The sequence below is a fragment of the Lampetra fluviatilis genome, chromosome 12, assembly GCF_964198595.1.
Source record: "Lampetra fluviatilis chromosome 12, kcLamFluv1.1, whole genome shotgun sequence".
Taxonomy (NCBI): domain Eukaryota; kingdom Metazoa; phylum Chordata; class Hyperoartia; order Petromyzontiformes; family Petromyzontidae; genus Lampetra; species Lampetra fluviatilis.
The window spans coordinates 12,171,512-12,196,035 of NC_136286.1; the positions used below are offsets into that span (position 1 = coordinate 12,171,512).

Consider the following 24,524-nt stretch of genomic DNA (forward strand, 5'->3'; position numbering starts at 1 on the left):
AGCATTGGCCAGGAAAGAGACAAAAATAAAATCTGCTGTACTGGAGCGCGAGTGAGAGCCAATGATACTTGAGCACTCCGGGGCTTTAACACTCCACTATAAACAACATCGCTTTAATAGTTTCCAGCCTCAAAAAAAACTCTTGCTTTCATCCTCGATTCATATGCCCACCAAACGTATTCCTCTCTTGTCCACCCATCCTGGCCACTTTTCATTGCCAGCCTCGTCGATTGGCTCCATCTCATCCACTACCATCCGCTACCATCTCATCCGCTACCATCTCATCCGCTACCGTTCCTGCTGGTCTCACTCCACGCACTCTCCGCTCCAACAACCAAAGAAGGCTTTCTATCGAAAGCCACGAGGCAGCCTTCACTCATTGGGAGGGTCATTCATTCTCCGGCACTGTCCCCATAGTCCGGAACTTAATTTCCCCGGCTCGTCATGCTGCAAACTCCCTGCCCCCTGTTCAAGTCCAGGCTCAAGCCATGTTTTTCCCCTCTTGCTATGATTGACCTAACCTCTTCTGTCTAGAGTCTAAACAAGAAAAAAATCCCACAGTGTGCAGACACTTTGCAAGTCTCAATAGTGTTGCATTTACACGCTATTGTATTTGTTCGAAAGAGCTCCTTAGTGCAGCTTAATGGGCCTCGAAATCACCCTCGCTGGTTTCTAAAACTTGCGCTATCCCTAGAGAGCTGTCATATGTGTCCCCGTTTAGCAGATGTGATTATGGTTATCAATAACCATGGTAATATTTCACAAAGACCTATAAGAATGCATGCAGAGGAATCCTTACTTCACCATAGAATCCACATAAACTGCACTAGAAAATCAAGTATTCATGAATTATACACTTTTATAAAAAATTAAAGAAGTGTGTATAACACCGTAATTTCATAGGTTGTTGGAGTTCATCAATGCAGTATAATTTAAATTGGTGTTTAGAGCTTTAAGAAGTAATGAGCTAAGACGTAATTATAAAGTAATTTTAGGCTGTGGCCTTTTAATTGTGTGATCACATTTTAAAAGGCCTTAGTGTCAAGCATGACTTGCTCATTTATTAAGTTTACATGCATTGTGGGCATTTCTAAAGTGTACACTTGCCGGTATCGTGACATAATGGTATTTTTAAAGATTGGTTTTGGCATCAGCATTCAGACAATGCTTCAGGTAGATTTGCATTCACTTCTGAAACTGAGCCGTCCAATCACAAGCCGCCGCGCATTCTTACGGCTGCAGTGATGTTGAGTGATGGTGACTGTTGTATGGTTAATCATTCATGATGGGTATTTATCGGAGGCACTTGCATTCTTTGCGATTGATGCATGGCGAGTGACATTACACATTATAGTCTCTAGCGTACTAAAAAAAAATGTTTAGCCCTCTGAAACATTTCAGAATCATCCTCATTTTAGCCATCTTGGAATAAATGGCCCGGTGCCTGTCTTCTCTAATAACGTTTAAGTTCGTATGTCCTACAAAAAGAACCCCGCAGTGTCCACTTTGGTGCACTTTTCATAATCGTTTTCAACAAAACATAAACACGGCGCAGTGTGTGCTGTGCCACTTCACCTGATGACTACTGGCAGTGCTGGACGTGTACATTTAGAGTGCACGAAAGTGTTTATGGCAGTTAATTCGTTCACCAACGATAACGGTAAACGACAAAAAAAAAACCCCGTGATCTGTTTACTTTTTGCCATTCCGTTGCACAATGCGGACGGCGTTTTTGTGAATTCTCTCGACGTGTGCTTCTTATTCGGTCACTTGAATGTTGCACGGGAGGCCTCGTGTGCCAAGCAATTTCATGCAGGGTGACTCCACTTCTCATTTACCAAGAGGTGTCGTCGCATCCTCTTTTTGGGGAGCACAGGCTCTGTGGCCTTAGTGGCCTTGGCAAGGCCATTAACTTGCGTGCGTGCGTTCAGCACCCCGGCGATTCGATAAATTGTCACCATTCGAGCTCGTGGTTCGATTCAAGAATCGATTCTTACTTGTCCAAGTTTAACTGTCTCGTTTTTATTATTTCCCTTTTTTTAATTGTTCAGGTTTGTCTTAACTTTCAGCGTGAATGCACAGTATTCTTAGGTTTTTTCGGTAAAGTCACGTAGGTAAAAAATTTAAATAAAAATTAATGAAAGTAAAATAAATTAATTTTAATTTTTTACCTACGTGACTTTACCGAAAAAACCTAATAATATGAATCCTTGCAGTCACGAAAGCTTCAAATCTAGAAGTGAATGCACAGGTGTACCAAACAAGCGTACAATTAGCAAAATACAATTTGGCATGAATTGGAAAATGATCAATTCTCGCACGTAGGATTCTATGCGTGCATCACGAGTGTAAACAATCAATGCGCCATTGACCATCACATCTTTAAAAAAATAATTGTGTGTTGGTTCCCCCTCCCCCGTCTCCCAATCAGCTTGTGACGAGTGGTCGGTGCTCCCCAAGCCGGACCTGCACACGGATACGGACCGCTTTGGCCACACCGCTGTGGCTCACAACGGGTAAGCCGATAGGATTGCGGCCTTCCAACCCGTCTTGCACACTGATAGCGAGACGACGCATCGATGTTAACGTGCAGCGGATAACACCGGTTCAGTGCTGCCCCTTGGTCCACGGACGCACGTGAGCATTACTTTTAGATACACCTTGAGAGCTGTACGGCGTTTGAGTGGTTGCGAGGGCGTTTTGAGTTTTTTGCTTTCAGCGTCTCTTCTCTATCGGTGCAATGACCGCCGTCACTGGCAAATAACGAGAGAGTGGAATATATATTTACGTTGACGTTTTTTAAAAATGAAAGCTGCTCTTTTAGCGTTGGATATCCCTCCAATTTTCTGCCACTTTATTTAGTTTTAAAGTTTCTGAACATACCGTAATAGATAGGTGCATGTATATATGGCTGTGGATAAATACTGTATGAGGTTTTGTAATCTGTTTTTTTATCAAACGCCACCGACATAAGAGAAATGTTTGAATTGTATGTTATAGATAGAGTATCCTACGTCTTATACCTAAACTGTGCGATACATCCAAATCGTATCGCACTGCATTTAATAAAATCTCTAAATACTTTTTACGTTAGGACAATGCTTTCAGAAAATGGTATCTCGTCCTGTTGTGAACACGGCGAGGTGAAAATCCGTTCATCACACATAACCAACCACCGCACGGTCTACACTTACACAGCAGGTGCGGACACTATGCCTCAAATAACGTCCGATGCTGTCGAACCGTTGGCCAAACCTCAACACACTATTGTAGATAGTTCTTTTTTGATCAGCTGCTCTTCCAAGAAAAAAAGACTCGCACTTAACCGAGACCCCCGCGCGTCCGTCTCCCCTCGGCAGCTCCATGTACATATTCGGCGGCTTCGACAGCCTCCTGCTGCAGGACCTGCTGGTGTACACGCCGCTCAGTTGCGAGGTCTTCTCGGAGCGCGAGCGCTGCGAGGGCGCGCGGCCCGGCCTGCGCTGCGTGTGGAACAGCACGCGCTGCCTGCCTGTGGGCTCCGAGTACGGCATCGGCACCCACAACGTGACCTGTCCTCAGAAACGAGGTGCGTCTTCCCCTCGTTGCCGCCGGCAGCTGTGAGCGTGCGAGCGTGTGAGTGTGTGCGAGTGTGTGCGAGCGTGTGAACGTGTGAGCGAGTGTGTGCGAGCGTGTGCGTGCATACGTTGAGGGGGGAGCGGTGGCGCGGCAGTTAGCGTGCTGCGCTACGAACCCGGCGACGCCGAGTTCAATTCCCGCACGAGGACGACACCAATGACGATTAATTGAACTGGTTCTGGGCCTCCCCTAGGACGACTCAGCCTCGAATGAGTACCTGGTGCGGTGTGTTAACATCACCACTGGGGACAAAGGCAGCCGGGTGTGGTGCTGGCCACCAAACACCTCGTGTGCCGTGCTGGCCTTCATAGGCTATACGGGGGACCTTTTTCTTTGTTGGTGGAGCAGGAGTCCACCTGGCCTGGCACGAGCGTCGTGGTGACATCAACGCCACTAAGTGGAAAATTGCGGCTGTTGTTGTTGGTGGCGTGGTGGTGGTGAGGCAGCGGGCGGTCGTGTAGCGGTTGGCTCACTACGGGTATAGAACTCGGCAAGCCAAGTTCTATACCCGTCCATGGCTATCACCATTAGCGAATTGATATTTGGACCAATCTTGACCCCCCCCCCCCAGTCCACACACACCAGCCAATAGCACGGTCAAATATAGTCAAAGGGGGGTAAGGGGGGGGGGGGGACCTTCGTGACGAATGGCCGTGAATTGTCATTAATCTTTACGGTTATATATTGCATTACGGCATTTACGGGAAATAATCGGTGCTCGCTGACAGCTAGTTCCCTCCGTTTACGTTTGCTACATGAGGGTGCTTTGTCATTGATTTGTTGCTGGAGTAGTGGTGGAGTGGTTAGCACCACAACGGATGCACTACGACCTGGGCAACTTGGGTTCGATCTCTTGCCATGCGTTTTAACTGCCAGTTGTTGCAGAATCTGGCCCGGTCCTCCCCTAAGTCAACTCGGCCTAAAATTATTATCCTTGAACATCTGCGATAATTCATGAACGGCCTCATGGCATTGTGGTTTAGTGTTTTGATCGGGCATAATTTAAATTGCTTTTCCGAGTCGAACAAAAATAATTGCTCCTTGTAGATTTTCTAAAATGTTCCAATCCTCCTTTGTGTCCAAAATATTTTAAGTGAGTGAATGCCGCACACTGACTCATCCATTAACTTCGCCTCCATTCTGCACAGTTGGCGTGGTCAATTAAATACAATTCTGCTAAACATTAAAATTAAATGCGAAGGCCTCCATTTGTTATGGAGTTTGTTTGAAAGCGCAATGGAAAGGTCTTCTACAAATGACTTCCATTTGAGACCGCCGAATTGTAGGGAATGCTAAAGTGCATGCCATGGCAATTTGGCAGTCTTTGTTATATATTGTTATTTATTTTCAAGTGGTAATGAAAATTTTACTTTGGGAATTCATCATCTTTGTTTCCTAATTAAGCCATTAGATATTTAATAGCCTAAAGATGAAAAAAAAATTCCTCATTGTAAATGAGAATTGGATTTTAAAAAGTTGCACGCACGTATATACAATCATGATGCCCAATCTCATGCAATACGTGGACTAGACAAGGTGACATTGTGAAGGGTCGATTACCACCACTGAGAGATTTAACGCGCGGCAGTGGTAACCAAAAGAGCACGGGGCACCCATGAGGTGCTATAAAGAGCACACAGAGTGACAAATTCGGGTCACAGTTAGACTTGCAATTGAATCCTGTTTCTCAAAAATATCTGTTGATAAATTCATCCATTGAAACATTTGTTTCATGCCTCGTGTACGCGCACCCACTTGTGTGCATTTTTAAATAATGTCTATTTATAAATTGGGATGTATAGCTTATTATTATTATATGAATCTTGGCAATAATGGCATTACATGCAAAGCTTGCCTGCAATAAATGTCCCAAGAACTGTTTGACATTTTGGCTTAGCCAAAACACTGGGTAGTGCACTTGTCATTGCAGCTTAATATCAGTGACCCCGTTCGGAATTGGATAAGCTCCACTGCGCTCTGGCCTATTGCGACACTCAATAACGTCGCTTCAAGGGTCATCTTAAAATGTTAATATTTCAATCACTGCTGACTGCTGCGCTTCGTATTGCAAGCGGCATTACAGAACCCCCCCCCCCGCTTATCCGCTTCCATCACCCGATATGAGCTTATCACTCAATGACACTTGCGCGTGCTTTTCCAAACAGTGTTGGCGGTCTCTCACCTTGATTTGAACCATTGCAGTGGCAGCGTGCGACTTGGTGTTGCTGTGGTTCCACGCTGAACGGTGGTGCAGCGTGCGCTGTAAATGATGGAATAAACCCTGGCCCCAGGGAGTCGCTGTGCGGTGATGGCCCCCCGCACGGTTCGGTTGGGAAGGCCGTAGGATTTTTCTGCTCGGGGCCACAAACATATCTGGAGAAAATTGGTAGAAATCAATTTGCCATTGTGGGAGTCTGTTTAATTAATGCAAAACAATGTACGAGTAAGCGCCAATCGTTAATTAACAAATGTTAATAATTAAGAGCATTGCTTGTGAATATATTTATGCAACTAAATGTTGCATTTGGAAACCTATTTATTAGCTTATTTATTTACGATCTTTTTATGCATAGATACTGAAGCAACCTTGAAAATGTGTTTCCTGCACACGTTGGGGTATTTCCCAAACTTTTATGGGTTCTAATTCAAGGTAATGTTCAATTTACTGTGAGAAGCAAATGTATTAACACTGCAAGTAATTCTGGAGTTACAATAAACCACGTAACATTATTTGACGGGGGAACACAGGCGCAACATAGCTTTCTCTGCTTTCATCCTGGTGACCTGATGTTGATTTCCGGCCATGGCTAACACCAGTCTGCACTGAGCAGTGTGGTGAAGTATGGTCAGACAACCCACTCCTCACAACCAACACGGTGTGGAGATGCCTCGATCCAGGAGTGGATTGCTAAAGGCCTGTACTTTAAATACTGTCATTATTGAGGTTAGCCACAGGACTCCTGGTTTGCTCCCGTTAGTTTCTCACGGCTGATGTTGCTGACACATTGCTGATACGTTGCTGTGCTCCGCTGTGGCCGTGTGTCTTGTGCAGCCGCCACTGAAAAGGTGTGCAGCATGTTCAAGGACTGCGGAAGCTGCACCTCCAACTTGGCCAGCTGCCAGTGGTGCAGTGGTGCCTGCACGCCCTTAGAGTCCAACTGCACAGTGGAGGTACGATCGCCTGCTCGCGCTTGCCACGCTCATGCGCTGGCGTTGATTGTGTCGCTTTGAAACACCCCAACGCGGGCAAGGGTACGTTTGATGTCACAAGCACTCGTGTGCAAATTTGTGTACTCCTCTTATTGTGGATGTGTGTGTGTCTCTGTGTTTGTATATACGTATATTGAACTTCTTTCGCACCGTACGTAGCCAACCGTGCTAATCGGAGGTGCGAGGGGAAGGACAAAAAAACTAAATGTAACAAAGCAGTTCTAAAGAAATTCGTTTTCAATTCAGGTTTTACAAGTGCCTAGCTCCAGTGGCTTCCAGGTTGAAGTCCTCGACCATGAGCATTGAAGTTGTAGGCCGTGTGGGATGAAGTTGCCGTCCATGTGAAATAAAGAAAGTCAGGATCTTGTAGTTGTTGGAAGACCGTATTGGGAGCCAGTGGATAGATCGTATTGCCTTTATACTCTGTAAGTCAGACTGCAGATTGTGTGCACCTATTTTATCACAGGATGTATGTGTACTTGTACGCTATTTGTTGTGTCTCTTGTGTGTAATTTTATTCCCAACATATGCAGTTTGAAAGCGTACTCATGCTGTAATTATACACCAGCAATATCACTTGGGCTGTCAAGAGTTACGTGATGCGGTGATACAATAGCCTGCCAATTTTTGTACCAGTTGGCAGAGCATCACGCCGTGGCATGGAATGCCCCTAGTGGTGGAATTGCGTATCTCTTGCTGAATTCAATTCAATACCCACCATTAGGTGGCACCGGTTCTCTGCAAAGAGCAGTTTGGGTCACGCCAGCCATCTGATGTAGTCATTTATATTTAGTCTTGAAGACAGATTAAGTGACAATCAAATAAAAAAAAAATACAACACACATCCCTTGGGTATTCCCGAGTAGTAGCCTTGATTCCAACCCGGGCATTTAGGGTTTCTGGTTTAGTCCTCTTAAAATGTACGAGACAACCCTCAACCACCCGGTTATCCTCAACGTAAAATAAATTATCTTCAGTTGTCACAACTATCATACTTCCCCTGTTATAGTGAGCCGATAATTGCATTTTGGTGGCTCATCAATAAAACATTTTTAATTGTTTAATTTATATAAAGTTGCCTGCTTTTGGTCTCCTACAGACTGAAGATTGAACATGTATTTGCTATTGATTAGATCTCACACCTTGAACCTGAAACGCAATGTATCATTTCAGCTGTTGCTTGATATCTATGCAGCTTTTGATATTTTATCATCACGTTTTAATGGTGACCTTTGAAACAATAATGCCGATTGTAATTGAGGCATTTGCAACGGTGGTTCATATAAGTGTTACGCTTAGTTTCGTTGTTACCTTTCAGACGTATGAAAAGTGGAACTTTTTGCAATTTTGTTTGGCAGCGCATCTCTCTCCCTCCGCTCTCCACTGCCGTTGTTGTGCTACGTAGCCTGGCAGCACCACGTTTTCTGCCGCGTTGTATATATAGACGGTCGATTTTGTTTTAAACCAGAGGCTATACGGTTCCACCTGAACTTTGACTGGCTTTTGAGGGGCCACGATCATCAAGCGTGCATTGTTAACGTTGTCCTGTGTCCACGGGTGTTCGTAAAAATGTTGAATCTATTAACGCAGCTTTACGTTTGTTTCTGTTGTCCTGTCCACGCGCTGTCACAAAGCCGGTGATCAACTTCAGCCAGTGCCAGGTCCGAGCTGAGGACACCTGTGCCAAGCTCCCCAGCTGCCTGGGCTGTGTCAACGACTCCATCTGTCAGTGGGAGAGCAAGAACCAGCATTGCATGGCTGTGCCAGGTATACATAGCTCGCCGCAAGAAATGTGTACACGCGTAAGAATGCCGTGATGTATGCAAGCGACCCAGCACTTTGGGCGAGTGAAAAACAACTCAACGCATCCGTCAATAACACCTATTGCCTGAAAAGGAAGTCATAGTTAAAAGGTGGCGTTTCAGGCAACGGACCGTCCTCATAGCTCTAAGTGGAGGGGCCGGAGAGCTACAGTTAGAGACTGCGTTACAGCATGGGGCACGATGAGAATTACATCTTTAAAAAACGTGTTTTCTGATGACCAGTTTTTAAATTGGCTCATGCTGCAGACCACATGTGCGGGGACGGCTGGGACCGCGTGGCTGAGTCCTGCTACAAGATCAACACGAGCGTGGTGAACTACGACAACGCGCGCATGGACTGCATTAGTCACAACGGCATCCCCGCCTCGCTCACCACCGCCAAGGAAGTGGAGCACGTGCTGGCCAAGCTGGCCCTCATGACCAACGAGGTGGGGACGTGCACGCGCGTCTGTCTGTGTGTCTTTGCTTTCGTGTGTATGTGGGGAGCGGTAGCGTAGCGGTTAGCGTGCCTAGCACTACGAATTCGGCGGCCCGAGTTCGATTCCCGCTCACGGCCAACACCGGTGACGATTATCTGAACTGATACTGGGCCTCCCCTAGGTTGACTCGGCCTCAAATGAGTAGCTGTTGTGGTGTGTAAACATCGCCACTGTGGAGTCAAAGGCGGTCGGTCGTGGAGCTGGCCAATCACCCCCTCACGTGCCGTGCCGGCCTTCATAGGTGCTTGCTAACAGCACTTGCCCCCACAGTATGTTACAGGCTATATGGGGATCTTTGTCTTTGTGTGTTGGGGGAGCAGGAGTGTAGCGGTTCGCGCTCTGCGTTACGAACCCGGCGAACTGAGTTCGATTCCCGCTCATGGCTAAAACCAGTGACGGTTATCTGAATCGGTCCTGGGTCTCCCCGAGTGCAAATTGGCCCTTTGTGTATCAAGAAAAGCCTCACCGAGTAAACCATATTTTTGGGGCTCTGAATTGATATTTTGCCAGTTCCAATTATGAGTGTTCAACACGTACGAGGAAACCATATTGTCGGCAGAAAACCCATGTTCAAAAGCAAATCATGCATGAGGTTTCATAGATTTAAATTATTTGATCCGCTGCCCTCTCCAAGCTCTCTTGTAGTGTGCGCCCTACCACTTGGTATTCCCACACAGTCTGCCATTCAAGTACTAACCCAGCTTCGATTGAAAGGTCACATTCAGGGTGATCATCAGTCATTTACTTGGAAACAGCATTCCGCTTCAGCGGATTGGATGGACTAACTCGAGTAACTCGCGTCTCCACGTGTGTGTTCAGCGATAATAAGTGCGAGAGCGCTTCAATAAGTGCGAGAGCCGCAACACGACTGGATGTGGCGTTCGTGGTATGCCGAGAGGCACGAATGGTGTCGGTGGGGGGGATGGGACAGCGTGGCGGTTTCGTCGAGCAGTGGAGATACGGGGTTATAAAGAACGGCTTTGGCCTCTTTTTACTTACACCATCAAATCTCAGACGTCTTTGCTTTCCATTGGACAGTCCTTACATCGGTGAGAACCCAGAAGCTACAAGGGCAATGTGGTAGTCGTCAAGCAGACAATGACGAGTATGCTGCATACGCTGTAGAACCAGCGGAGAAGTAAGAAAAAGGTTGCACATAGAAGAAGCAAACTTGATGATGCTGGCAGTGATGAGAAGGAAACTGCCACTATTTGGACACATCTGTAGGTTGGACAAGAACGGAAAATTAAAAGTGTGGTTTTGTTCGGAAAAATGTAAGAGGAAGACCTATCAGAGAATGGCTTGACGACGACATAAGAGATTGATGCCGGAAAGATGCGGCGCTACTTGAACATGGAACACATTGGCACAATAACAGAGGAAAGCGGAGACAAGTGACTAAACTTGCAGTGGACACCTATGGGCGATCTGCCCATGGATCGTAATGATGATGATGATGCAGGCAAGGGGAGTCAGAGGCTCGCTTAACTGCACTGACCAGCTTGCCCACCGCGTTGCTTCTTCTCACTTTCTCCTTGTGCTCTGCTCCCACCCCCGCCACCACCACCCCCCGCGCACACAGCTGATGCCATGGGTCGGCCTGCGTGGCCTCAACGTGTCGCACTGGCGCTGGGAGGATGGCGCCGCCTTCACCAACTCCACGCTGGTGTGGGAGGCCAACGAGCCGAGCGGCTCGGGGTTCTGCGCCGTGCTGTCGCCCCCCAGCCAGGCGGGCCGCCTCAAGGCCTACACGTGCACGGAGTTGACCCGCGGCAGCGTTTGCGAGAAGCCCGTCGGTACGCCGCCGGCCCCCCCCCCCGTCCCCCCCCCCCGTCCCCGCGCCGCCGCGTCCCCTGCTGCAGCGAGCGTGAGCAGCGGCCGGTCGTGCGCAGGAGGCTCGGCTGCTGGATGAGTGCGCGCGTGTGTGCGTGTGTGTGTGTGCGTGGTGACGCCACCGCCACTTAGTGGTGAATGGCGGTTGTTGTTGTGCGTGTGTGTATGCGTGTGGGTGTGGTGATGTCGGGGAGCATCAGCCGTTCAGCTCGGCGAGTCGAGCCGTGGCACCTCCTGGGTCTGTCCCGTGACCTCCTGCCAGCGGGCGTTCAACACTTCACATAGCCTTAAAGTGCGCGTAGCCTGGCACAAGCGCCGTGGTGATGTCACCGCCACTTAGTGGCGAATGGTGGTTGTTGTTGTTGTGTAGAGGAGTGGTGGTTGTTGTTGTGTAGAGGAGTGGTGGTTTAGCGGTTAGTGCGCTGTGCTACAAAACCGGCGATCCGAGTTCGATTCCCACTCATGGCCAACACCAGTAACGATTATCTGAACGGGTCCTGGGCCTCCCCTAGGTGAACTCGGCCTCAAATAAGCACCTGGTAAAACCATCACCACTGTGGAGACAAAGGCGATCAGGCGTGGTGCTGGCCATCCACCACCTCGTGTGCAGTGCCGACCTTTATAGGTGCTACTCGCCGAACAGCACTTGCCCCAACAGTCTGTTAAGAATACAAGGGTAGTCTTTGTGTGCGTACGGGACTCGTGGCTGCGTCGGATTGACCGTGACTGACCAGGCTCGGAAGGGAGCTCGCTTGGGTACTTTGCCAGGAGGGACCCCCAGGAAGGGGGGCTCACTTTGGGGCTCGCCAAGAGGAACCTCTAGGGTCTGTCACCAGATGGCTGGTACTGGTGCGTCTTGGCATACGCCGCCACGCTTGACTTGACTTTTTGTTGTACATGTGTTTGCACGTCTGTCTGCCTCGGTGCGTGCGTGTGCGTCTACTACGTCTGCACCGCCGCCCGCAGTGAACCCGAACCAGAACGCGCGTCAGTGCCGCATGCCGTGCGCGGCGCGGCGTACCTGCGCCGAGTGCGCCAGCGGCAGCACCGACTGCATGTGGTGCAGCAACGCCAAGCGCTGCGTGGACGCCAACGCCTACGTGCCCTCCTTCCCCTACGGCCAGTGCATGGAGTGGCACACGATGAACGCCTGCCCACGTGAGTGTGCCGCGTTCGCCCCCGCTCGACAGCGCATGCACCCACACAGAAAGGTCCGTCGCAGCACCTCGCCCTGCAAAACGCCTCTTCGTGGCGGCTTCGAGCACCTGACGTTCACTGTGGCAGGGAACAAGTGCGTTTTTATCACCGGCACGAGCGTTTATTTCCTAGGCAGTTTTAAAAGTCTCGCCGTTAATAATTTCTTGGCCACGAGGTTGCCCTTTACGACAACAACAAAGCCATCCTGGACCCACGACTGTGAATTGGAGTATTCAGGTGTGAAAAAATAGTGTAGATGATTGAACTTTTTTTCAGTTGGGGGTGTGGGGGTCTGTAATGATATAACCTGTCTCTGCTTATAATCGGTGTTGCATGTGGGTACCTAGGAAAGTGATATTGTTAAAACAGTAATACGGACTATGATATTCTCCATCGTGATCATCATCGGCCGTAATCAATCCCACTGATGGATGTGAAGTCCTCACCCAAGGAGCCCGCCGCGTCTCACAATCCTGCGATGTAACGATCCACCCGGCACCTGCACACGGGAGCAGGTTTCATCGCTCCATCTCCTCGGTGGTCGTCCTCTCTCTGGGCGTTTTGAAATTCTGGCTGTCATTCTCACGGCGCGTCCTGCCCTCGGGTCACCTTTCTTACCAGCCAATATAATGTCGTCTTTCACCTGTTTGTGTGTTTCTAATTATCGTTGTCATCATTTGCTCACAGTGCTTATTGATTTTCACGAGTTTAGACGTGTCATTTGTCACCCCTCTTTGAAATAGATTTGAAAAACACTTGAATTCACAAGTTACTCTATTTGAAACCAGGGCAGCCCTATTTATAAAGTTTTGTTCTATAAATGCGGCGTGGGCAATACATAGAAAACAACACGCAAATGTTGGCAGCGACATAATGAGCGAGGGTACTTGTAATGAAGTGAAGAAATACTTTTAAAATGTTTTGACAAAAATTAACCGCTGAATACAAATATCAGAATGTGCATTTGGTAGTGAATCTGAAACATTGTTTGACCTATGTGATATATGATTTTGTTTTTCAAGAGACCTGTATAAAATTCCTGCACTTTTTTAAAAATTCTGTCTATTACGGGTTATAGTTTCATATTTTCCTCTAATGGCTACCATTTGTGTAATGCCAATCATAAACCCGCCATTTTTCTGCCTTTCTGCTCCCATTTTTTCTACGATGTCTTAAAGTACTTTGTGCTATGTTCTCCGATTTATTTTCTCATTATTTTCTGAATAGTTTTACGGAGTATATGCACATTCGGTCTTTTTGCTTAGTTACCTCTCTAAGCAAAAACAACCCCTCTCATTCCGCTGTATCTTGCGGTTCGATATTGTCCCTTCTCTCTCCGTCTTCTGATCGGTGCGTGTAACCTCCTGCGACAAGTTCGAGACGTCGTGTTGACTGTGAGTGAAGCTTGGGAAGCACACGGCGTTAGAAGGGGGGGGATGCTTGCCTGTTGGTTGAGACTAACCGTGGAGTGGCAGTCCAAAGGCAGCACTCGAGAGACGTAGCAGTCAGATCAGTTTGTGTGCGGGAGCCCGATGGATTGTTGCCTCACGTGACCTGGGGGGAGGGGAGGGTGCTTCATAAAGCAGCGGATAGATCATGTCTGATGATGATTATGACGATGATGAAGTAACCAGTAAAAAATCTCAATGATATATTCAGTAGCTCATTCGCAAATCGTAAATAATACAAAGCGAGTAATGCAGGATGCAAATTAGCCGAAGCATCTGTACCTTTCAGAAAATGCAGGTGAATCATTTGAATTGACACGGTTCTAATATAACAAGGCAGTTTTTCTCTTCTTGTTAATGGTAGAAAGCTCACTCTTGTTAGAAGTAATTTCACGTGCAGTCAGCTCTTTCAGTGCCGGTTTGCACATGAAGCCAACTTGGCTCCAAAGTCGTGTTTTTCCTCTCCGTCGCACAGCCTCATGCTAAGCTACATTGCCGTGGTTAGCACGCCACATATTTGCAGTCACCTTGTCTCGATGAGAAGGCGTTTCACCTCCATTTAGAGTAATCTCCCTCGGACCAAATGTTCCACTCCTGTAATAAGTAATTTTTTTGTTGCAAACGTATGTCCTGTCCTCTGTTATTATTTTAATATTTGTTTATGGAATGACTTTTGAACGTGCCGTCCCTCAGACAAGTAATGGGCTGTGACCTTGTGCCGTCAGTGGAGCCACACCGTAAACGTGATATTGCATCTCGTTTGTTGATTCTGACAAACTCTTCTGCCTGTCGTACGGCTGCTGATGTGGATGCAGAGGCAACAACCACAATTTCACGTTCAGGCGCTCGAGCCAGATAACCGCGTCCAGAAGCCAGCGGAGTGTATCGCTGTGATGACGCCTCCTTCGTATCTGTGGATGGGGGCATTGCGTCGTTACACGTTGTTGGACGGTCTGTTCTGGATGACCCACAGTCACACGCCACTCCTGGAGAGTTTTTAAGTTTCCATTTGCGCGTCGGGTATCCACGTCTGCTGCCATGATGCGGTTTAGAGTTGACCTCGCCTATTGACCCCAGCGGAGCTGAAAGGTCAAAGCAAAATGCACCGGCATTTCAAAAGCAGTTCTTTAATATAAGGGCGCCACAGTGACGAGATGTTAACTACCTTGCCTGGTATACAGGAGGTCATGGGTTTGATCCCAACCCTGACTGCTGTATATTTGGAGTTTGCATGTCTCTCTCCCCCGGTGGTCACGTACATTTTTTCCGGGTGCTCCAGTTTTTCCCTCCACATCTCGAATCAACGTGCATTTAGACGATTCTGCTGCTGTACATTTCCACATGATAAACCACACCGTTGAACTATCATTTGTGGCCAGTTCGCTTATGGAAAACAGCTACATAGCTCAGTGGGCATTACCTGGTCAAACACACATAGCTTAATCGGGAGGCCTGTACGCTCAGTTGTGTTTGCGGGGATGGCCAGTGCTCTGACTTGTTCGCTATTGAAAGTGGTGCGCCACATGGCTGCATCGTTGCTGTTTCTTACTCCAGTGGGCTGGATCCTGCAACGTGTGGCACATTGTCGCGTCTGCCGAGAGCCAATCCTGGGCAACGAAGGCATTCACCAAGCTGCCCTATAAAGAGATTTTTGTCCTGCTGCCCGCGATGCTAGGAGAGTTACTCCTCACGCTGGCGATTGCGCGTAACCAAAGCCTTCCCATTTGGCGTGGGAATAAATTGGGCAACCACCAAAATCCAGAACGGTGATGAGCGGCCACATGACTTAAACTCAGGGTCAGGTTGGGGATAACGATGCTGATGCGGTTACATTTTTCCCCTGCCTTGGCTGCAACCTCCATCATACCGCAAGTAGTGGGGCTGAAGTTAAAGGACGAATTTCAGTCACACGTGAGTGAGTGAACCTGTTTGACAGAAACGTCTGTCACTCAACAATTACAACAGCAAAGGAGGTCCGCTTCTACAAGTGTGTACCGCCTACCAGTGTCGTTGTATGGGCACAGAAACATGGTTCATGATGGTGTCTTTACATACAAACCCTGTGGATGCCTTGTGACGGACGCTTCGCGTTGACTCTCAGGAGCGTATCACAGACGCCGAAGTCCGTCTTTGAACGGCACGTCGGCCGGTGTCCGAAACAGAGCCTGCAGGTTTGCCGGCTTTCCGGAAACTTTGCCCGGGTTCATGATGTTGGCGGATCACACCAGAGATGGCAATCATCGACGGGCCTTCCTCGCTGTTGGAGGTGGCCCTAGGGGCATACCGAGGCTGATGTGGACTCGTGCGATTGAGGCCGATCTCGGACATCGTAATCTCAGCGGCCTGCATGCGGTGTCGACGGTCACTGCATGTCAGATGCGTGCTTTTGCGGCCCTCCAGAATGCTCTTCCTTCCGATGTTAGGAAGCCACTGGAGCTATGCACTTTTAAATTATATAGATTAAAAAAATTATCTTTAAAACTGATTATTGTATTTAGTTTGTTCCCCCCCCCTCACCACCAATTAGCAAGGTTGTCTATGTACGGTGCAAAATAAGTTCTACATACATAGGTAGCGTCAGGCGCAGGCCAGGGTTGCCTGGCGATGAGGAGTGCAATGCCCCAGCTGGGGCCTGCGTCTGCTTGATTGACTGAATGTTTGCTCATTGCCCATGTTAAACCAGGCACGTGACAGGAGGATGTGCAGATGCTTTGCAATGTATGAGACCCCGTTGCTTGCCGGATTGTGCATTTTTTTAAATCCTGCTGCAATCCTCCAGTGAATAAAGCCACTCGGATTTGGAACAGGCTTTTTACCAACGTGCCTCTTTTATGTAAAACAAATTGTAGTCTACATCTTTTACAGCAGACCTTGAAAAAGGAAATGCTGCCCAGGGCATGCTTTGTAAGGCATGTATTCTCTAGGATCTGAAATTTGTAAGTAAGGCAAATACATGTAGTTCTATACATTTATTATTCTGACACATACCTGATGGTTGACGCTACCACCTGTGCTTCATCCCCATGGCTCCCGTCTCCACCACCTCCTCCTGCACCTCCTCTCCCGCAGCGGAGAACTGCTCCGGCTACCGCACGTGCGCCGGTTGCATGGAGCAGCCAGGCTGCGGCTGGTGCAACGATCCCAGCGACACGGGCAAGGGCCAGTGCATGGAGGGCTCAGCGACGGCTCCCGTCACCGTCAACGGCACGCGGGCCACGCTCAACACCAGCATGTGTCGGGAGGACCGTTCGTTCACCTGGAATTTCATCACCTGCCCAGGTAAATGGCGACAGCGATCGTCACGTAACCAATTGGCTACCGTTGGTATTAGCGCCGTTTTTTTTAAATATTTATATTTATACTTATGCAGGGCAGGGCCAACATGATGGTGCTGTGTTTTTTGCAGACATATAGTCTGTTGGTAGGCAGCGATGCTACTCTGAGCAATGCCAATTGAGTACATTTCAGGAAACTTTCATATGAGGCAAATTGGGACCGTGGCACCGGCCAACGATGGCCTTCTTTCAAATGATGTTGGAGGATCTTTAACGTCCACTGTGGCGCAGGCGGGCGCCATATTTGCATCACCGTGGTGATGCAATAAGTTTAGTTTTATTTGTCCATTTTTATTTTTTTATTTGCTTACCTTTCCAATATTTTTCACTCCTATTGTGTTTTTGTATTGTTTGTTGTTGTGACATCCTGACCCCATGCCCCTACGGGACATCTGTGAAAAAAAGAGCTTTATTGCTCATCGGATTCCTCCAGTGTAACTAGATATTCAGATTCTGAGTAGTCAACGCGTGACCGCTTGGTTATGTCACACTGTAGCATTGTATACCGACCCATCAGCTGTTTGTAGTGCAAATTATTTTTTAATTGCCTGTCTTGATTTGTCCACCACAAGAGGCTCATGCGTGAGAATGTTTGGCCATTACATTTTTCGTGAGTATCTTTGTGCCGTCGGCTGGAGAAACGTTGCACGTAAGGGAGGAGATAGTTGAACTCTGCCCTGCACATATGTATCAATGGAACACCTGCTCCCCATCGCGCCTCCCGAAGGCTCTTAAGTTTTGACGGGTGAGTGGTCTCATGAGCTCCCCATTATCGCCGTGTTTCCGAGTAATCCACCAAACTTGTTCGCGAAGCAGCTGGATTAAAAGTGAATGCCCTCACAAAAGGGGAAAAAATAAACTAGTCGCCTTTTGTGTTGATTTAGTTTTTCGCGAATTTTTTTTTTATATATATAAAAATGGATCACGATTGCAGAAGTTGCCCAGCAGAGGGCACGGGGACCATTTGATACTGGGCCTTGGAAAGGTCGGTTGTTATGGAGCATTTGTGCAGTGGGCTGTGAGTCGGCATGCTGCACTATTAGCTCCTTGAAACAAAGTTCAATTCCCGGCCATGGCTAAAATCAGTGGCGAGTGATATCTGAAAGGGTCCTGGGCAGGCCGCTTTCTCCCCTGCACTCACCTGTGTGAAGTATGGTCAAATAACCCCCATGGCCTACACGGTGTGGGGAAGCCTTCATCCAGCAGTGGATTGACAAAGCGCTGTAATTTAGTGACGCTGTATAAATAAGTAGTTCAGATGATGAGAGGGATGACCGTTTGAGCTGTCGTACGTCAGTTCGGTTAAATGTGCGAGCCTGCTTGCACAGCAGCACTTTGTCACGTGCGGCAATCCATGCAAGCCAACAGTGTCGAAGCCCTCATGGGGATTCCACGCGTTGGTAAGGGCCTGGTGGTGATGTCACACGTTGCTAAATGACATTTCTTCTGCTGGAAATCACTGGAAATGGGCAGCATTCTTGTGACACAATCAATAACCCGACTTCATGGCAGGGTCCGGTACAAACATCTTGTGGGACCATACTCACATTGGCTTGTTACCAGTGTAGCTCACAGAAAATCTAATGGGAATTCCTCTAATTTTGCACTCTCGGGGATGTGACCACCGCGATACAGTCGTGTCGGTTAAAAACGAGGTGCAAGCCTGATTAGAGAGCGCACTTTGTACCATGCCCTTCGTATTATTCAATCGAAAGGAACACATGCAGACAAAGCAGCATTCTCTATGGATTGGTCTCTGGATAGCAGGATATATTTTTTGGTGTATTCTGTGTCCACATTTCTGATTAATTATATCGAATGGATGATTTTGTCATTTTACTGGTTGCACTGGAAAACCAATAAAATACATTTATAGAAAAACATTTGGAGTACAATTGCTATTCTTCACGTGAGCCTTGTTTGTTGGTGATGATTTAAAATTACATTTTGGTTTTTCACTCTTGCCCAGAGATTTTAACGCTATCTCATTAGCTCTTAAAAAGATATCACGTTAAAACCTGTTTTGTTTTTGTATAAAAATATTACGTATGTAATCATATTACGTTTTAGAGTATTTGGGTGCAAAACATTTCCACGTGATAAGCCACTTCGTTGAGATTATCGTTTGTGGCCAGGTCACTTCTGAAAAAGAGCTATACAGTATAGCTCAGTGGGCTTTACCTGATGAAATAGAAATCGCTTGATAGTTTCATTTTAACAATGCAACGCCCATCAAAGTAATACTGTACTTAACAAATTACTTCAAATACTAAAACAAATAAACTGAAAATTTCCTCCGATAATTTATTGTCAAACCAATTTTTGTGAAATCATGGATGCTTTGTGTGGTCTGTGACATGTCTGCACAACAAACGTCCAACAGTGTATTCTATCTCCCACTGCCCACGTATCCCGATTGTTGTGTTGATTGAAAATTGTACAAAGAAAACATAATCTTGCACTTATCTTAACCACAATTCTCATCGGCACGCTTGCACAATGTGCATCCGATAGACATGAATATTGTTTAGAAACCTCAACCTTGGAGGCAATTAATAAGCAGGCCACGTGTTCATGTATATAAATTGCCAAGGCAATTGTACAATGTGAAAAATAAATAATATAATACGCCTCATTTAGGTTATTTTACATCCATTTGCGGTTCCATTTATACATTTTTCATAACATGTACACAATGTGCATAATGCGCCTGTAGGCATTCAACATGTGAGTATGGAAGACACGTGTTTTTCTTCACTGTGTGATGTTTCAAGATTACCATTTTAAATGAAGCCCATTGAATACAAAATAATAATTTAGCGCAGTGAAATGTAGGGAAAATGTATCGCGTCGCGGACTAAGCTCTGTGAATTTATTTACAGTTTCTGGATATCAAACTCCAACTACTTGGTAACGATTAACGACCACTGTATTGGAGTTCAGACTCTGTCGCCTCGACGGACCTGGTTTTCACCTGAGGACGGCTGCTTGCGTTGTGGCCGAAACGTCGTGAGAATAATTTTATTATGTTTTATTTTTATTATTTTATTACTTCCCTTCTACATGACTTTACCGAAAGAACCAAGAAGATGTATTGGAGTGTTTGTTAAACAAATGTGCCACATTTAGTACCTTCATGATTGTTCCGTTTTTTGGCATGTGGCATTGAAACGCCTTATTTTTCATGCGAATACCCCCCCCCCCCCCGTGTCTGAAGCTGAAGACTTTGGGTTTGCCCTTGTCCATTCACTCGAATGTATTATAACTTTTAATAACATCCGCACGACCCCTGTGGAGGCCCGTTGGAGGTTTATGCGGTGTAAAAATGAGTAGACATTATTGAGTGGGTGAGTGATGACAGAGTTGGTTTGTACCTAAATTTTGTATTTTATAGAGGAGCGAGATTTTATGGAGCGAAACATTTTTGTGATGGTTTTGAGATTGAATTTCCTTTTCAATTACGCTATTCATGTGGTTTTTTTCTACCCCCCCCCCCTCTTTTAGTTTGCCCGTCAGCCCTTTCGGTAATCGAACATCGCGTATAAAATCCCCCCCCCTCCCAGGAGGTTACAAGCAAGCGGTGGTTGCGAGCGGAAATTCCCCACGAGAGAGGGTGGGGGACCTCCAGGAGTTTAGGAGGCCGCCGTGTTTGGCACTTGGGGATACCTATTACCAAAGCTAGAAAGTGTGCGGTGTATACAAAACCAATTCTTTTTTTGCTTTCATTTGTTTAGAAATTGGAATTTCGTAGTCTCTGCGCTCGTTTCATTCAGGTGGGGGTGGAGGGGGGAGTGCAAGGTTACAGTTTGGCAAGCGCCTTTCGATTGTTCGAGGGGGCGTTTATTGTCCTCAAAGTGCCTCTGCTATTTTTGCGTGCAAAATGTTATCACATTGCACGGCTACAAACATCACTCTTTTTTTATGGGATTCGATTGGCAATCTGAATGAGATACCAGGGTCCCAATCCGACGTGCATGCTCTATCCATTGCGTTGAAGTACACATGTAAAATTGTGAATTGCACAATGTCGGTCAGAATGGGGGGATAATGTGAAATTGAAAGTGACGTCGCAGGTAATGCCCATCTCGGCCTATCTCGAGTATTGATCCCTTTGACATATATAGCAATTTAACAAAATCACAGATGACTACAAGTTAGCATCTCTGGCCATAAGACGTCCTTGGCTATATCTTCCGTAATTATTTGTGTATGACGCATTCTAATTGTATCGCGCGAGACTTAATGTATCTGCTTTTAAAAAATACTTTTAACGAAAACAATTCTCCAACAGCAATGCTGTGCAGCGCAAAGCTTTTTTCAGTTCACAACAAGTCTTTATTACCGCATAAGAATAACGTAACAAATGCACGTATTTTTAAATGTGGCCATGTGTCTAAAGCTGTCGTGCATTCAACACCAATATACGGTGTGTTCCCTTAACTTATGTTGTCACACAGGTGTAGAGCATAATTGCGTAATTGCAAGCCTGGCACACTATAAACTGTTGCCGAAATGTAAGCGCGCAGACGCGCTTGTCCACCGCAGCATTTACACACAAAAAAACAGGATAATGTGCTTTCCCCCATCAATGCGAATTAAACCCTTTGTGTGCCGCGTTGCTCGTGCCAAAAGACACAAAGCATTTCCCCCACGTGTAAAGTTAACTATTAAATGTGCCGACATAGCCCCGAGAAAAAAACCAGGCCTCATCTTTGTGCTCTGAATTATGGATTAGAAATTACATTGCCCTTTTCTGATTAAGTGGTGAAATTGGTATTCCTTTCAGAATAGTGTCTTTTATCCTGGGCTCGGCGGTTTTTTTTTTCTTTGCGTGTCCTGTCTGCAGTGGTCACGAGTTGTGTTTGACAGCGCACCTTTTCCATTGCAGAATTCATGTCAATGTGGATGGGATAATGTGCTTTGTTCCTCAGTGGTGGGCGGGGGGGCTTGTGCTCCGGCGGGGGGGATGGGGTGTAAGAATCTTTCCTGCATTGTTTCAACCGCCACGCCAGGAGATGGAATCGAATCGCGCTGAATGCCGGATTGCAAGTTGCGTGCCGCGAACCGTTACGCCACAGCGACAGCTCCCTCGACAATTCTTGGGGTGGAAGGATAATTCACGTACAGTGTATCTATTTAATATGTACATTATAGTCTCATTGTATCTCCAACATGAGCATAATAGAAGTTGTAATTGAAAAAGTGTCACTGTAATGGAAGTAATTACCTTTCCATGTAACAATCATTGCGTTCCTCCGCAATTGACCCCAAGTGTGCACCACTAACCGTATCAAAGTTTAATGAAACAAAACGTTAGTTGGGCCGTTTAATAGGCGAGTTAATTTCCAAAGTGTGTACGCGGCGTGTGCACATCAAAGTAATCCGTGAATGGCGTTGGCAGAAAATAAGGAGTAAACAACTAATGCATAAACTCAACGTCGTTTGCAAGTGCTGTGATTTGCATTGATGTAAACGTGCGTATGATATTTAAAAGTAAGAACGCACGAGTGCATAGATTCACCACCGTCATGTATTTATGACCATTGTAGAATTTTAATTAAAGCTGCAAAAAACAAGTAGTGTGTTAGAACTTTTACCTATTTACTAATCATACAAGCAGAACCTGCCCTGTATGATAACATAAGTCACAGTGAGAATACTCTTTGGTTCTTTCGGTAAAGTCACGTAGGTATAAAATAAAATAAATTAAATCACGACGGCGCAACACAGGCGTTCGTCATCGGGTGTGGTTGTCCCACCTGATGACGGTGTTGCGCCCGAAACGTCGTGATTTAATCTATTTTATTTTTTTATTTTCTACCTACGTGACTTTACCGAAAGAACCAAAGAGTATGGATCCCTGCAGTCACGAAAACTTCAAAACGAGATAAGTAACAGTGAGAATGTTTTCACCATGACAAGTGGCTAACTGAACAAACTGGGTTGACTTGGACTGGAACTCTCATCAAAATATTTTGATGGCCTCTCCCATCTGCCATGTAATGTGGCCAGCGACCCAGCCAAGAGACATTGCAGCGTTCCTCTGAATATTGCTCAACGAAGCTGTGATGTTTAACAGAAAGAGAACATCATTATTAAAACCTGCAAAGTGATTTAAAATAGTTTTAATATTTCATGAGTTTATGCGTGCGGTCCTCGTTACCACCCACAACCGTAACCCCGTGTGACTCTGCACCACTGCTGGGACCGCACTTTTAAGAGAGATGCGCTTCCTGGCAAAGTACCTTTAATAGAAATAAGTAAATAAATACGTGGAACGTCGTCGGATGCTCAATATTCGTACAAATTCACCCCTCCATCCAAGCGATACGATACATTGTCCTGATTGAGGTTTGCAATTCTATTTAAGAGTCTGTTCTTTATTTGTCTCATTTGTACCGTCTGTATTGTGTCTTTTTGTTCATATTTAATGTGCATGGGTTTGTTTAAAAGCATTCGTGGAAGGCATCCGTAGTCGGTAATCGAGGACGATGACTGAGCGGTAGCCGAGTACAGGAGGAATGCGCACTCGGTGTATTTTTTTACATCACGGCACCGTGTGAGGTGGCCGGCAGCATTGGGAAGCCGTCATCCAGCGGTGGATGGATTATGGCTGATGATGGTCATGACCACGAAAAGGTGTTAGTTATATTAAATGTGCATTGTAAACGTAATCGCTTCTTCTCGGCTGACTGATGCTTATTGAAAAACCGGTGAGGTTTGCTGTGGAAGCTGTGAAATAAATAAATAAGTTTGAAGAATAACTGAATTATTGACAAATGGCTGTGCTGTTAATGTATTAGGTTAGGGTTAAGGCATGACATTAGAGGAATGCTGAGTGCTCTATTTGGGCTCTGATGCAGGACAATGATAGGGATCAGCCATTAGCCTTCCATGTGTACCAGGGAGAATTATATTTAAATGTCTCTTCAAAACCATTATGTGTGCGCGTTTGATAATGCCACTGCAAAGTATTTCATGGCGTCTAAAGTTTTAAACAAAGAGAGAGCGTATGCATTATTAAGCTAGTGCATTAATGTTGAATATATTTTAAAGGCATTAGTTTCTTGTGTGAAGTATTATAGCATGATTAACAACTGCTCTGGGATGTGTTGTTTGCAGAATGGGTGTGTGCCCTCTCAACTGGACACATTGCAGTTAATTTAAATAATATGTCTTAATAAATACATTCATCATCAAGTAAAATACGAGATGGAAGAGTACCCCGATCACAATATAAAGTAATACGAGCAGTGAACAAGCGAATGTTACCGTTTGGCCGCCGTATTTTTTATTGACACTCGACACCAGCTCTTCATGGACGTACATTGAACGTCTTTCGCACCGTACGTAGCTGAACGCGCTAATCGGAGGTGCGAAATCTCATCGAGAGACAACTGCGCGGAGCGCCAATCTGTGGGGGGTTTACTTCATCGATGAGAGCGTCGCAGTGGCGATGTTTACGCACGGCAATAGGTACTCATTTGAGGCTGAGTCGACCTAGGGGAGGCCAAGGACCGGTTCAGATAATTGTCACTGGCAGGAATCGCAGTGCGCCAACCACTACTCATCCGCTCGTTT

The 24,524-nt window shown here is 46.4% G+C and overlaps 1 protein-coding gene across 4 annotated transcripts in view; it reads left to right on the forward strand.

Moving 5' to 3' along the window:
* Positions 1 to 24,524, forward strand: part of ATRN (attractin) — a 296,628-nt gene that overhangs the window by 108,307 nt on the left and 163,797 nt on the right. For 2 of the 4 annotated variants that reach the window (XM_078861672.1, XM_078861675.1), the window contains exons 11-18: positions 2,432 to 2,516; positions 3,360 to 3,568; positions 6,671 to 6,789; positions 8,463 to 8,595; positions 8,874 to 9,079; positions 10,713 to 10,926; positions 11,930 to 12,121; positions 16,678 to 16,887. In XM_078861672.1, coding sequence (XP_078717798.1) covers positions 2,432 to 2,516; positions 3,360 to 3,568; positions 6,671 to 6,789; positions 8,463 to 8,595; positions 8,874 to 9,079; positions 10,713 to 10,926; positions 11,930 to 12,121; positions 16,678 to 16,887 — 1,368 coding nt within the window. The remainder of the gene's footprint in view (positions 1 to 2,431; positions 2,517 to 3,359; positions 3,569 to 6,670; positions 6,790 to 8,462; positions 8,596 to 8,873; positions 9,080 to 10,712; positions 10,927 to 11,929; positions 12,122 to 16,677; positions 16,888 to 24,524) is intronic. The other 2 variants (XM_078861673.1, XM_078861676.1) reach the window with 1 other exon arrangement.